The 14,994-nt window shown below is 35.2% G+C and overlaps 1 protein-coding gene across 4 annotated transcripts in view; it reads left to right on the forward strand.

Annotated features, from left to right (window-relative positions):
• The window catches only part of LOC114662955 (interferon-inducible GTPase 5-like), a 138,471-nt gene extending 131,997 nt beyond the window's left edge, over positions 1–6,474 (forward strand). For 2 of the 4 annotated variants that reach the window (XM_051934428.1, XM_051934429.1), the window contains exons 2-3: positions 335–1,544; positions 5,208–6,474. In XM_051934428.1, coding sequence (XP_051790388.1) covers positions 342–1,544; positions 5,208–6,368 — 2,364 coding nt within the window. In that variant the 5' untranslated portion in view covers positions 335–341 and the 3' untranslated portion in view covers positions 6,369–6,474. The remainder of the gene's footprint in view (positions 1–334; positions 1,545–5,207) is intronic. The other 2 variants (XM_051934431.1, XM_051934430.1) reach the window with 2 other exon arrangements.
• The last annotated feature ends 8,520 nt before the right edge of the window (positions 6,475–14,994 follow it).

Consider the following 14,994-nt stretch of genomic DNA (forward strand, 5'->3'; position numbering starts at 1 on the left):
TTGGAGTCAGAAGGTGAGCAGGATAAAGGATGAACTAGTGAAGGTGAGAGGAGCAAGAAAGTTAAAAAAGGTACAGGAGACAGAGAATTTATGCTTATATGTAGTGCTTAGAAGAGAATGAAGGGAAATATGAATACTTTGTCAAATGCACACAGAAAGCAACCAGGTCTGGACTTCAACCTTATCTTCTGAAGCACTGAAGAACCAGAGCTAGCCACTGTTTCATTTAAATGAAAAATGAGTTCAAAAATGGTCATTTATCATGTTTTTAATGCATTTCATTCCTTTCCTGTACTGTATATCTATTAAAATTGTTTTTATCATTCTGTTCCAGAAATACAATGGGAAAATCAGAGTCTAAACCCAAACAGTTTTTTAATGATCAAGAAATTAAGAAGATTGCCGAAGTCTATAACAAAGATGGGTTGGATGCAGTATTTCCATTGATTAAAGACAAATGTGACAATTTGGACAATGAAAAAGTCTCAATTGCAGTGACAGGAGAATCAGGTGTGGGCAAATCCGCCTTCATTAATGCCATGAGAGGCCTGGGACCCAATGATGAAGGAGCAGCTAAAGAAAATATAATTGAGCAAACCTCAGAACCAACACCTTATCAACACCCAACACTTCCTTCTGTCTGCCTATGGGATCTGCCAGGAATTGGAACACCAAGATTTTCTGCTCGCCAGTACCTGGATAAAGTTAACTTTAAGATATATGACTTGTTTGTCTTAATAACTGGAGAAAGATTCAAGGAGAATGATGTAAAATTGGCTAAAGAGATTAAGAAAATGGGCAAAGAGTTCTATTTTGTTCGCAGCCAGATGGATGTAGTTGAGGAAAACCTTAATGAAAGAGGGCAACGTGACAGACTTGAAGAAGAATTTGATAACATAAGAAGTTACTATAAAAACAGCCTAGAGGAAAGTAGATTACCCACTTCACAGGTTTTCCTTGTTTCCAGTAGATATCCAGATCGTTATGACTTCATGCAATTTTGTGATCGTTTAGAGTCTGAGCTACCAGAGAAGAAGAAGAATGTGTTTGTGCTCTCACTTCCCAATGTTACAGAAGCTGTAATTGAAAAGAAAAAAAAGGTTCTACGAGCAAAAATTGCTCTGGCAGCTGTAGTTTCAGGTGGAATTGGAGCAATTCCCATTCCTGGCTTATCTGTTGCTTGTGATATCGGTATCCTAGTAGCCACACTTCTGCATATGCGAAGCTACTTGGGACTTGATGACAAGTCTCTCTGCAGACTTGCCTGTAGAGTTAACAAACCTGTTCAAGAGTTGAAAGCAGAAATAACAAGTCCATTTGTGCTTAATATCACCCCTTCATCTGTGATAAAATTTATCACATCGACTGTTTCTGGTGCTGTAATGATTGCTGATGAGGCCCTTCTGATAATACCTGTGATTGGGTCTATTATTGGAGCTACCGTCTCTTTTACTGCAACCTGCTTTTTGTTAAATAGCGCACTGAATGATTTTGCAAAGTCTGCATTGCAGGTGTTGAAAAAGGCTATTGAAGACAATTCAAAGGTACTTTAACATTTCAATTTCAAAATTAAATGTCTAAATTGTCTGCTAGAATTAATACTTTACTGCTAACAATGATAGTGTGAGTACTAATAAGTTCAGTATCAAAAACTACAGGGCATACCCTTTACAGTCTTATTGTATGCATAGTTTAAACTTTTCTTTATTTTAGATAATTTAGTACCTCTTTTCTGCTTTTAATAACTCCTTTAAATTATTTTAAAGTTTTCTTTAATCATACAGAAAATTCCTTTTTTATGGTATGCTTCCCTTTTTTATTGCAATGTTTAGATTTGAGCCATGCTCAAAAGTTATTTTAATACTTGAGAAGCTGAAAGACACTTGTTGAAGTCTTGGGTAAGTTTGTCGATACTATCATTTGATATAGTAGGTGTTGCTGTGTCTACCAAAAATGATCAAAATTCAGCTGCTCCAGTTTACAAATGAGATTCGGCAATAATGTGACACATTGAAATGATTCCACAGACAAAATATTTTTGTTTTAAAAAACTTTAGTAAAAATTCAAAGTAAAACAGTTCACACAAAAATAGAGAAATAATTGATTTATCAAAGAAAAGAAAAGTTCTTGTTTACTGGTCTGCAGGAGAAAAAAAGAAAGAGATGATGCACTCCACCCTCCTCTGGTCTGGTATGGAATTACTCTCATTCAAGCCCTTTAGCTCCCTCCCATTTGCATGTGTGTAACAAGGTATAGAGTTGTTTTTTTTTTTTTATGTATCATGTATCGGACATACAATACAATACAATACAGTTTATTTTTGTAAAGCCCAAAATCACACAGGAAGTGCTGCAATGGGCTTTAACAGGCCCTGCCTCTTGACAGCCCCCCAGCCTTGACTCTCTAAGAAGACAAGGAAAAACTCCCAAAAAAAAACCTAGTAGGGAAAAAATGGAAGAAACCTTGGGAAAGGCAGTTCAAAGAGAGACCCCTTTCCAGGTAGGTTGGGCGTGTAGTGGGTGTCAAAAGAAGGGGGTCAATACAATACAATGCAGTTCACAGAACAGAACAATTACTCAAAATAGTAAGAAATAAAAAATATAAATTTTAGAAGTACAGAGCAGAATTTAACAGTAGATGATATATCCCATAATAAGATTTGGATTTGTGTAGAGTCCTGGAGACCTCATCCTTCAAGCTGCCTCCCCCATTTGGCCATTCCACGGCTGAAACTGTGCTGGGCCAGCCAATCCAATGAAAGGACATCTAAAAGTAAAAAAAGAAAGGCAATAAGGATCAACACGCCAACTCAACAGAGTACTACCAATAACTTGGTTCCACTTCTAGCCCTGGGGCATTGCACACGCTCACTCATTAACAAAAGTACTTTCACGTTTAGTTAAAACACAGAAATTTGGCGGGATGGTACATCTAATGCAGTAGGTATCCTCTAAGAAAAGACATTTTAATATATCTGTATTTAGGGGTAATTATCCCAATTACAAAACTAAATATCCTAAAATCTCAAAAATGATTTGACAGATTTGATTGAAATTTGGTGACATAAAAAAAAAAAAAAGAAAAAAAACCAACAAGTTCTTTTGTCAATGCACTTTTTTCTCGATATTTATCAACATTATGATAATGTTTATTTTTCGTACTGAGTTTATGTAAACTTCAGACTTCAGCTGTAAGATCTGCAGTTATGTGTTTGTATTTTTTTGTTGTTGTTATAATTCTTGCAGAACAATTTTGAATTAAGTGAAAGCTGTATAAAGATCAATCTGAGCAGCCTAATAATATAGACCAATAATCAGACCAAATAATATTATTATTTGACTGATGCCTTTATCCAAGGTAACTTAGAACATTTGTTATACAATTAGTTTCTTTTGTTTTGTTTTTCCAACTGGAGCAGAGGCAGGTGAAATGAACTGCTCACAGCATTAGCTGCAGGATGTGAACCTACAACCTCAGGGTTTGAGCCCTGGGTCCAAAGCCTTAACCACTACACCACCCTGACTACTGATAATATTTGGCCTTTGCAAAAAAAAAAAAAAAAAAGAAATTACAAATATTGTACACATCAAAGCACTTATTTAGTTACATAGAGTAGTGCTTCTGATACACCCAATTAACCAAAATTGACACTCATTGACTTACCAAATTTCCTGAGTAAAGCGGTGTAATACAGCTAGAATTAATTAATACCCAGTGATTCATTAAAATTATTATATAAATAACTAAGAGCTTAAAAAGGAACTAATTTATTGTAAAACCGGAATACCAAAGGTAACAATCTTTAAGATTTTAACTCCAGTCAGAAGATACATGGAAGCAAAATCAGCTTTTTTGGTACTTAGAAATGATAAACTATGCTCATTCTTTTGTACGTTATACTGCTAATCAACTCTTTCAGTACATGTATCCGTTTATCTTGCCCTGTCCTTGCTATTTGCAGCACAATGAGCCTTTTCTTGCACTGTGGAAACTACAAACCACAATGCAGTCCTTGTTGTAGCCCAGCAGCTCTGATCTTGTGCTCACAGATTAACTGAAGACATGCTACATTTATATCACTTAGGGGAGTAGCACCTTTACTTGTGTAATTACTAAGTTTATGCACCCTCTAGCTGCAGTTTGACAAAGTGGGTTCTTTGCAAAAATAATGTCCATCCATTTTCCAATTGTATTCTTAGAATCTTTGTGTTTTGAATATTCTGAATTTGTTCTACTACATTTAACCTTAATAGAACAGTCATAGGAATGTAATTTACCTGAACAAGGAAATCTCTGTGAAAGTACAGTATTGTCTCTATTTCCACTTCCAACTCAATCTATAAGGACAAAAAAACCACCCTAAACCTGGTATTGTAGTGAATAACACTGTGCATCAGTAGCCTAAAGGATTATGTCTTGTTGGTCAGGGCTATGAATGGAGATACCACAGTACAAAAAATATCTGATAAAATGTGTTGTAAAAACAAGAAAAAACAGATAAAGTGCTTGGGTACAGTGGTGATACCTGTATAATTGGAAGTGTGTAAATCAAATACAAAATTAAAATAAATGCGTTGTAAAGTCATGAGATGTTCAGGTTGTTGGTGATGGAGCCTGTTTTCGCTTGAGAGGACAGAAAGAGGTGGGTTCAGCTCATCAGAACTGGAAGTGATGTCATTAGGGACACAACAGTCAACCACTGCTTCTGCAGAGGTAGGATGAGAAAAGGCATCGGGCAACAGTGCCAACCCCTGGTTGGGAGTGTAATTACATTTATATGAGCCTTAAAGTTGTTTCCCAAGCGCATGTGTGTGATAGTGAGTGGTACTTAGTGTGAGCCATTGAGTCTAACTGAGATTGGTGTTGGTCAGTTTATTTCTTTATTAGACATCTAAAATTCAAATAACAGATGTTTTCTGAAACCTACCATTTTAAAGTTTTGCAGAAAATGTATTTTCTCCTTAAACATTTTGAAACCTATTGTGCCTGAACATAATGTTTTTCCATATCTGTTGAAAATACTTGTATGTCATAAACACGTTATAAGATGAAAAAATATAGAATAAGAAAAAAAAGTTTTGACTTTGTTTAGAAAAACTTTAAAAAAGAAATCACACACACACACACACACACACACCACACACACAGAACAGTTAATCTACAATATATAAATATTAAAAATATCTGTGGTTTATTTTCTAAACAGCCAGAAGTAACTGAAAATAAAAGACTGGAACTTGTAGTTGCTAAGATTCAACCAAAACTCTCCTCACCATTTACTGACAATGGATTAGAAGACATAATTACTGAGAAACAACATATGCTTGACCAAAGAGAATTTCACATCGCTGTAACAGGAGAAGCAGGAAAAGGGAAATCAGCCTTCATCAATGCTATGTGTGGTCTGAAACCTGGGGACCCTGAAGCAGCTAAAGAGGGCTTTACTGAACAAACCATGGAAATGACAAAATATAAACATCCAAGTCTTCCTTCTGTCTTTCTATGGGATCTTCCTGGTGCTGGAACGCCAAAATTTGAAATTGCAAAATATTTTAAGATAGTCAAATTTACAGAATATCACTTAATCATATTAATTGTTGGAAACAGGTATACAGAGAATGACAAACTGTTTGTGGAAAAGATAAGAAAAATGAAACAAGATTTCTATGTTGTACGCAGCAAAATGGATAAGCATGAACAGAACAATGATCAGTACAGCAGGAATGAACGATATGAGACAATTAAAAATTATTGTATTAGTCATTTAAAAAAAAATGGAGTGGACTCTCCTCATGTCTTCCTTGTGTCAAGCCGCTGCACAACAGATTTTGATTTCATGAAACTGTGTGAAGACTTGAAGCTTAAAGTAGAAGAGAAGAAGAAAGATTTGTGCTCACGTGAAATTACTGAAATGGTCAAATGCTTTGTTGAAAAGAAAAAGACACAGCTGAAGGGAACAATCTCACAGTTAATTTCATATGCAACAGATGAAGGTGAAGGTAAGACTTTTATACCTGGAACCACTTGTGCATATAACTGCGATGCTGTTGTGGAAATTCTTCTGTTCTATCGTTGGTACATGGGTCTTGATGATGAGTCCATTAACCAACTTGCATATAAAGTAGGGAAAAGTGTGGAAGATCTTAAGGTAGAAGTGAGTGATCCTTTTGTGTTTTCTATTAATTCAATTTCTGTTCAAAATGTTCTTTTTTCTTCTACCTCTTTAATTCTTTTTAACTTACAAAGCTTCTTGAAACCTCTCACAAGTGTTCCAAAGTCTTCTCAGGTAATTTCCAAGTTGTTGGAATTGATGATTGATGTATTTGCGGAATCTGCAATGAGTTTGGCAAAGAAAGCCGCAAAATAATGTGGATTTCTACCTAAAGTCCTAAAACATCCTCACCACCTATTAATATTTGCAAGCTATCATAAAGTATACTGTGGACCTCCAGTGGTTTTCACCTTGTGACAATAATTGTCTATACTTTCAGTTACTATAATGGAGTACCTCTCATGCAAAATTAGGAAATCAAGTCTTTAAAGCCAAACAGCAAATAAACTTGAGATTTTAGTATATCTTTATGACAGACAGTAAATATATCTATATTCTTTGTGCGATATATTTTATTTATGGAAAACACTGTAATTGTATTCAGAGGTCATGATGTGAAGTCACCACTTTCGTATTCAATTGTAATGTTAGACATCTGCTTATTAAATCAGCTCTGTCAGTAAAATGGCAAAATTAAAGCCCAAAAAGCTAATGGTCTACAGTACATTCCTAATTAAAAGCAAGTCCATCTTGCACATTATGAAATTTTACAATGATAAGACAAGGAAAATATATTGGGTATACAATAATATTAGATGAAAATTAGATAAATGTTCATATGTTTCATTTGTGTATGTTGAGCCATTTTCTTGGCATATCTGGAAATAAAACATGGTTGTTCTCTTTGCATATTTTTTGCTTTATTACACCTTTAGTTAGGCTGACCAATTTTTTTTGCTTCTAAAATGGGTCACAAACTCAATAATTCAGTGAGTGTGCTAGACCCAATTTAAATCATAGAGTGTGGGACCCTCACTGAGTTTTGTGCACCTTGCAAAAAAGTACATGCATTTCAGCCAGGTAAAAAATAGACATTATGGGACAAATGGGACATTTTGTTTAATTTCCAGTGCACAATTAATAAAATGGGAAGTGATACATAAAAATGAGACTGTCACAGATAAAACAGAAAAGATAAAATTAATTAGACAAGTGAGAAGACAATGTTGTTATTGTTTGCAATTAGATTAGTGTGAATGATATTCATTGTAAACACAGCACTCACCATTCTGTTTAATGACACACACCTCACAACTGTAAAGGCAGGACATTTCCCTATCAGGTGAAGCAAGCTTAGCCAAAACTAAAAAGATGTGTATTTTGTAAATTTCTCCATTTCAACAACATGTTGCAGCTGTTTTTTAATTAATTGAGCTGTTAGTAAAATTAAATCTTTTGCTTGGATTATTAGTCTGAAGAGGCATAATGTATAAGAGTGTACAATGCTCATTATACAGGCTTCAATGACCTGATTGGTAAAGTGCAAAGTGACCCAATAATCAACAAATTGCAACCTACAATCTAAAACCTGTCTAGTGTAGGGGAATTTCTCTGCCTTCCTTCTAGAATTGTGAGGAAGCATTCAGACCCTAAACTTCAGTTACAGATGGACATACCGTATATTCTAGCGGAAATTGAACAAAAACAGGAATGGAACTAGCACTGGACAACGAGGCACGAAAAGCACTCACATTGAAAATACATCAAGCCAAGCAAGAAATAATTACTTCTGCATAGTGTTATAATTAACGAAAGAAAGTCAAAATCATATAACTTTTTGGAAAAGAATACATTTCAGCAGACATTATTTCTTGTTTAATATTATTAAGACCTTCTCAAAGGTGTAAGTTAAAGGAAGTCTACTCTGGTAAACTTCCCAAAAAGATTAGTAAACTCATTAAAGATCTTCAGTGTTTAGAAGCTTCCAGTGGATTCCTTATCTACCACTGTGGTGACATTTTTTCACTTGTTTGTTGATACTCAAATAAAATGGAGTAAGTCGGCCATAGGAATCCTTATATCCTAAATGGTCGTAAATATTAAGGCACAACAGAATCTTGTAGGATCTCTAGCACAGTGTTACCAAAGTTAGAGTCTTTGATGAAACATCGTATCCTGAGAAATCATCCATCCTGTCATAATCTAGCATGCCACATATGTCATTTATAATCATTTCATCTTCCCCTTACTTAATGAATTTTATCTTGAGAACTGTTTTCTCATGAACTAATGATGCACTTGAACAAAATTAATAGGAAACTTACTAGTAGTTGGATTTTGTCTATACGGCTGGTCAATTTTTAAGTCAGTTACTTCTAGATGAATAATCATGTCTACACAACTTGATTATTAACACACAACTCAGGTAGCATACACACTTTTATAATCATCCATTCTATTCTGCTTGCTACGTGTAAACTTTGAGACAACTAAGACCTCCTGGGACTGCCCTGCCACTCGTCTGAAAGATTTGCTGTCCTCTCAGTTTCATTCTACGGATTTCACTCACTGAAAGTTTCTACCAAGATCTGCACAGGCTGTTCTGTTAACTCCAAATTGTATGTTAAAGTTTAAGAATTATTTTTTTTGTTCTTCATTCTACACAAAATGTTATCGCATCTACTCTCCTAGATATTGTATCTTCTTTTTGTATAATTTAGAGAAAAATAATGATCTTCTACTATTATCATAGTGGTCACTTAAATCACATATTTGATTCTTAAACTTGTTTTAATTATTACTTTAATTATTATTTTGACAGTATATTGTATTTATGTTTGGTTTTATAAGGTGCCTTGTTTTAGTCCTGTACATTAATGATACATTATAAAAGTGAAGATCGATTGATTGATTGATTAATAACCCATTTCTCACCCATTTTATAGTCTGATCTCAATGCATGTTCTTATTTTCTTAAGTTTTTCTGTATATTATATAACAATTGGCTAACTATCCTTTAGCTTTAATGCTGTATGTGTTACCGACCTCAGGCCTAGGGGAACCTGGGCCAGGTACAAGTCACTGTTGCTACAGGGTGTAGCCACAGCAATATGGTGTAAAGCATAAAAGAAACAGACAGCAGTCCCGAGTCTCAGACCATACTTCTTTGTTCTCTTCTTCCTTTATTCTCCTTTTCCCAGAAATATATATATGCTTCAATTTCTGCATAGATGAACATGGTAATCAGTGAAAACAATGGTGCAAGCCAATTTACTCTGTATAACAAATAGTGTAAACACATTTACTTTGAGTACTTGATTAGAAACCAATGTCCCCAGAACTCGTTAATTTTCCAAGGAAGCAGGCAGTTCTGTATCCCCACATTGTGTGTAGATAAGAGATTAAATCAAAGCAGTCTGACTATTCAAATCAGGTGACTCTTTAGCAAGACAGGTAAATATTTATGTCCTGCAGATAGCCATCAACAATGACCTGTAGCAGACTTTTCCAGAAATTCTGCCTTTTCTTTAAAACACTGGTTCATAGCCCATTACACTAAGCAACACACCGAAATGTCATTTTCTTTAGAATACTAAATTCTAGCCCATTACATATGCACGATTTTATATAAAGTCTGACAATATTAACTTTAGTCCTATGTGTTGCAATGTTTGCTACACCTGTACATGCGTTTCTTCCATTTACTCCAATTTCTTTCATTCATTAACGACATGCTGTAAGGAGAAATAACAACATTTAATTGTTTTTCTGCATATATGTGAATGTAGGACTGTAATTCTAAAGGTCTTGACAGTAATAGATTCATACTTTTACTATCCTTGACTCTCACCACGAGAAATGAGCAGGAAACAATAACAATTGAACATTTATATACTATGATTTTTCATAAATTTTTTTGCATGTTTATATGCTCTTTCCTTGTTTCTTTATGCAAGTCATATTGCTTTACATTTTTTGCATTTTGATCAAAATTATTAAAATAAAAAGGTAAGATTAATAAAAAGATTCTTGTCATATTGGTGCCATGTTAATAAGCAGTTACTTTATTTCTGGTCTGGGCTAATTCTGTATGATTGTGTGCCAACTTAAATTGGCATGAGGCATCAGATAAATGTTTTCTTTTACATTTTAGCATATTAATTATCCTAAAATTGATCAATGCTAATGTATTAATATACAGTAATCATTATCTGTGAGTTATTTGCTAAATAAAGTGTTTCCTTCTGCAATATGCATGTTATTTTAAAAAGTTCAATAAAATGAATTGACTCGTACCTACTGGGCTCACATGACTTGTATCTGACATTAGCAGAAAAAAGATCTTAGCTTTACAAGTAAAAAGTAGAAAAAAAATATCTCAAGTTTCATAAACTCAAGGTACCTGTTCTTTTTAGTATATTTCACAATAAAAATATTTTTATTCTATGTGGTTTATTTTTTGGTCTACACAAATAACCGATCAGTCGTGTATAATGTCTCCACAGTTCCTAAAGTGAATCAGACTTCCATACAAATTATTATGTAGATTATCTCAAAGATATACATGTGGATCTGCTGGCTGGAGATGTAGTCTTTCATAGTCTTGGGTCATACAACTTTATCACTGCTTCAAAGCCAAATCCGATACAGTATGGCCACACTGCTATCATCTCTCGTGAATCTGTGTGTTATATTTTCTGAAATATATTTTAATTTATTTTTTCTTATTTCATATATGTTTGCATTATTATTAATTATTATTATTATTCTGCAGACTGATAAATATATATTTGATTTCTTTGACATTTCTGTACTTAGCTGTAATCTGACAGACATTAATTGATCTGCTAGACTACAAAGTTGTGTCCATCCAAATGACATTTTTAGCAGCAACAGAGAAACAATACCATTTAAAGCAATAACCACATATGTTACAAATGACTATGCATTTTAAGCATTACCACGATTCACAAAATAAAGATCATGTGCTTCAGTGTTTATTTTTTATTGCTATTTACAGTGTTTTCTTTTCATGCAGGACTGAATATTTATCACATTTTGTACCAGAGACCATGCGACTAATTTTCCGTCAAGATCATGGATCTGCATTGTATCTTTGCTAGGATGTATTAATCCAGTAGCTCTGCATAACTTTCCAATACATACTGTGCTTTTAAAATGTGAAAATGACTTTTAATTTTACACACGCACATACAGACACCATACTAAATTCAGCTTTTCTCTTATGTTTCAAACATCGTAGAATAAGAATTTGATCATAACCCGATAGCAAATTTTTGACCCCATCCCCAAACTTCTGTTTACATGGAAGTTAAACAGGACTTTCACAAAGCATTAAGCTAACTGCCATCGGCCTCCAAGCAAACTGCAACCCAACAGCTAAAACAAGGGGAGACTGGTAAGTGCAATGGAAAATATCCTTAAACATTTAAGTGTTCATTTGGTTTTAGTCTGGAACACTGGATACTTGATAAGTCTACAGGTAAGTGATACTTGAGCTTGGGTTTGTCTTTGCTTTATCCTGAGTACTATGAGAGGTGCATGGACAGGTTTAATCAGGTTAGAAAGTCTTAGAGGTGTGTTTGTGCCATTGGTTATGGTTGTAGGGATGCCTTGATACAGTGAGTTTCATACAGAAGGCTGAATCCTAATAAGTGGGCTGACAGCAAGATGAGGCCACTGTAGTGACCTATATATACTCAACCAAAATCAATCGAATATTTATTTTCAAGAAAATACATGCATCACGAATAAGCTGTTACTTACCATATGCCATTTGTGACAAGTCATGATAACATGCATTCTGATTTTCTTTGTTCAGTACTACTACTGTGTAGCAGTTGCATGGACGATAAGATTCACACCATCCAAAGAAGGAGCACATCTAGCCTTGACCCATCATGCACACACTCAAAAATGATAAATAATAATGAATTTATTCATTACATGATGAAAAATGATTGAATAATGGAAAAAGAAGCCCTCCCAATTCCCCGTTGGTGATATTTATATACACAACACAATAATAATTCATTACATTTATATAGTGCTTTTCTCACTACTCAAAGCGCTATCCACACAGGGAGGAACCGGGAAGTGAACCCACAATCTTCCACAGTCTCCTTACTGCAAAGCAGCAGCACTACCACTGCGCCACCTGTGAGGACAATAAACAATTAACACTAACTACAAAGTCCAATACAGTCCAGTATAGGAGGATTAAATGAAGAAATGTGTGAAATGAAATCCCTTTGAAAGAAATGTAAAGCAAAATAGAGGTAGCAAAACATACCATCTTTATTCGCTAAAACAGGAATGGCTAATTCCGATAGATAGTCCCTCAACCTAAGTATTTTACTGTCGTTCTTGATTTCGCCCCCTGGGGCAGTACATTTTCAAAATATATATATATTTATATTATTTGGTTTTAGGTTTATATATACAGTGGTGTGAAAAACTATTTGCCCCCTTCCTGATTTCTTATTCTTTTGCATGTTTGTCACAAAAAATGTTTCTGATCATCAAACACATTTAACCATTAGTCAAATATAACACAAGTAAACACAAAATGCAGTTTTTAAATGATGGTTTTTATTATTTAGGGAGAAAAAAAATCCAAACCTACATGGCCCTTTGTGAAAAAGTAATTGCCCCCTTGTTAAAAAATAACCTAACTGTGGTGTATCACACCTGAGTTCAATTTCCGTAGCCACCCCCAGGCCTGATTACTGCCACACCTGTTTCAATCAAGAAATCACTTAGATAGGAGCTGCCTGACACAGAGAAGTAGACCAAAAGCACCTCAAAAGCTAGACATCATGCCAAGATCCAAAGAAATTCAGGAACAAATGAGAACAGAAGTAATTGAGATCTATCAGTCTGGTAAAGGTTATAAAGCCATTTCTAAAGCTTTGGGACTCCAGCGAACCAGAGTGAGAGCCAATATCCACAAATGGCAAAAACATGGAACAGTGGTGAACCTTCCCAGGAGTGGCCGGCCGACCAAAATTACCCCAAGAGCGGAGACGACTCATCCGAGAGGTCACAAAACACCCCAGGACAACGTCTAAAGAACTGCAGGCCTCACTTGCCTCAATTAAGGTCAGTGTTCACGACTCCACCATAAGAAAGAGACTGGGCAAAAACGGCCTGCATGGCAGATTTCCAAGACGCAAACCACTGTTAAGCAAAAAGAACATTAGGGCTCGTCTCAATTTTGCTAAGAAACATCTCAATGATTGCCAAGACTTTTGGGAAAATACCTTGTGGACTGATGAGTCAAAAGTTGAACTGTTTGGAAGGCAAATGTCCCGTTACATCTGGCGTAAAAGGAACACAGCATTTCAGAAAAAGAACATCATACACACAGTAAAATATGGTGGTGGTAGTGTGATGGTCTGGGGTTGTTTTGCTGCTTCAGGACCTGGAAGGCTTGCTGTGATAGGTGGAACCATGAATTCTACTGTCTACCAAAAAATCCTGAAGGAGAATGTCGGGCCATCTGTTCATCAACTCAAGCTGAAGCGATCTTGGGTGCTGCAACAGGACAATGACCCAAAACACACCAGCAAATCCACCTCTGAATGGCTGAAGAAAAACAAAATGAAGACTTTGGAGTGGCCTAGTCAAAGTCCTGACCTGAATCCAATTGAGATGCTATGGCATGACCTTAAAAAGGTGGTTCATGCTAGAAAACCCTCAAATAAAGCTGAATTACAACAATTTTGCAAAGATGAGTGGGCCAAAATTCCTCCAGAGCGCTGTAAAAGACTCATTGCAAGTTATCGCAAACGCTTGATTGCAGTTATTGCTGCTAAGGGTGGCCCAACCAGTTATTAGGTTCAGGGGGCAATTACTTTTTCACACAGGGCCATGTAGGTTTGGATTTTTTTTTCTCCCTAAATAATAAAAACCACCATTTACAAACTGCATTTTGTGTTTACTTGTGTTATATTTGACTAATGGTTAAATGTGTTTGATGATCAGAAACATTTTGTGTGACAAACATGCAAAAGAATAAGAAATCAGGAAGGGGGAAAATAGTTTTTCACACCACTGTAGGTGCTGGTCATAAAATTAGTATATGTTAATGTCAATGTCAATTTATTTATATAGCACATTTAAAACAAACATAGTAATGCTGTGTCCAAAGTGCTTTACAAAAATAGAACAAATTAACATAAAACATAAATAGAAATAAAATATATGAACATAAAATAAAATACATAATAAATAGAAGTAATGTTATATACATAAAAAATAGAAGTAATGTAATATAATCACAAAGAGGAAGCCATCAGTATTACTGAAGGTCATGGAATGCAAGTGAGTAGAAATGAGTCTTTAATCTTGTTTTAAACAGTTCAATTGTAGACGACTCCTTTATGTGATAAGGTAAAGAGTTCCACAGGCGAGGTGCAGTAGCTGCAAAAGCCCTGTCCCCCTTGGTTTTACACTTGGTACGAGGGACAACCAGAGACAACTGACCAGAAGATCTAAGCACTCTGGATGGCTGATGTAAAACACACAGGTCAGATAAATAGGCAGGAGCAAGCCCATGTAAAGATTTAAAAACTAACAGCAAGATTTTAAAATTAATTTGAAAACTGACAGGCAGGTAGTGTAAAGAAGCTAAAATAGGAGAGACAGAGTCATACTTTCTTGCCCCAACCAGAAAGCGAGCAGCAGCATTTTGGACCAACGGTAACCTGTGTATCAAGGATTTGTTAATCCCAGAATACAGCGAGTTGCAGTAATCGAGGCGAGAAAAAATAAACACATGAGTAGCTATCTCAAGATCCCTAGAAGATAAAAAAGGCTTTATCTTACCTAATAGACGAAGTTGGAAAAAGCAACTCTTGACTACAGAATTTATTTGTTTCTCAAAAGAGAGGTTACTGTCAAAGGTAACACCAAGATT

This window comes from Erpetoichthys calabaricus, chromosome 12 (genome assembly GCF_900747795.2).
Source record: "Erpetoichthys calabaricus chromosome 12, fErpCal1.3, whole genome shotgun sequence".
Classification (NCBI taxonomy): domain Eukaryota; kingdom Metazoa; phylum Chordata; class Cladistia; order Polypteriformes; family Polypteridae; genus Erpetoichthys; species Erpetoichthys calabaricus.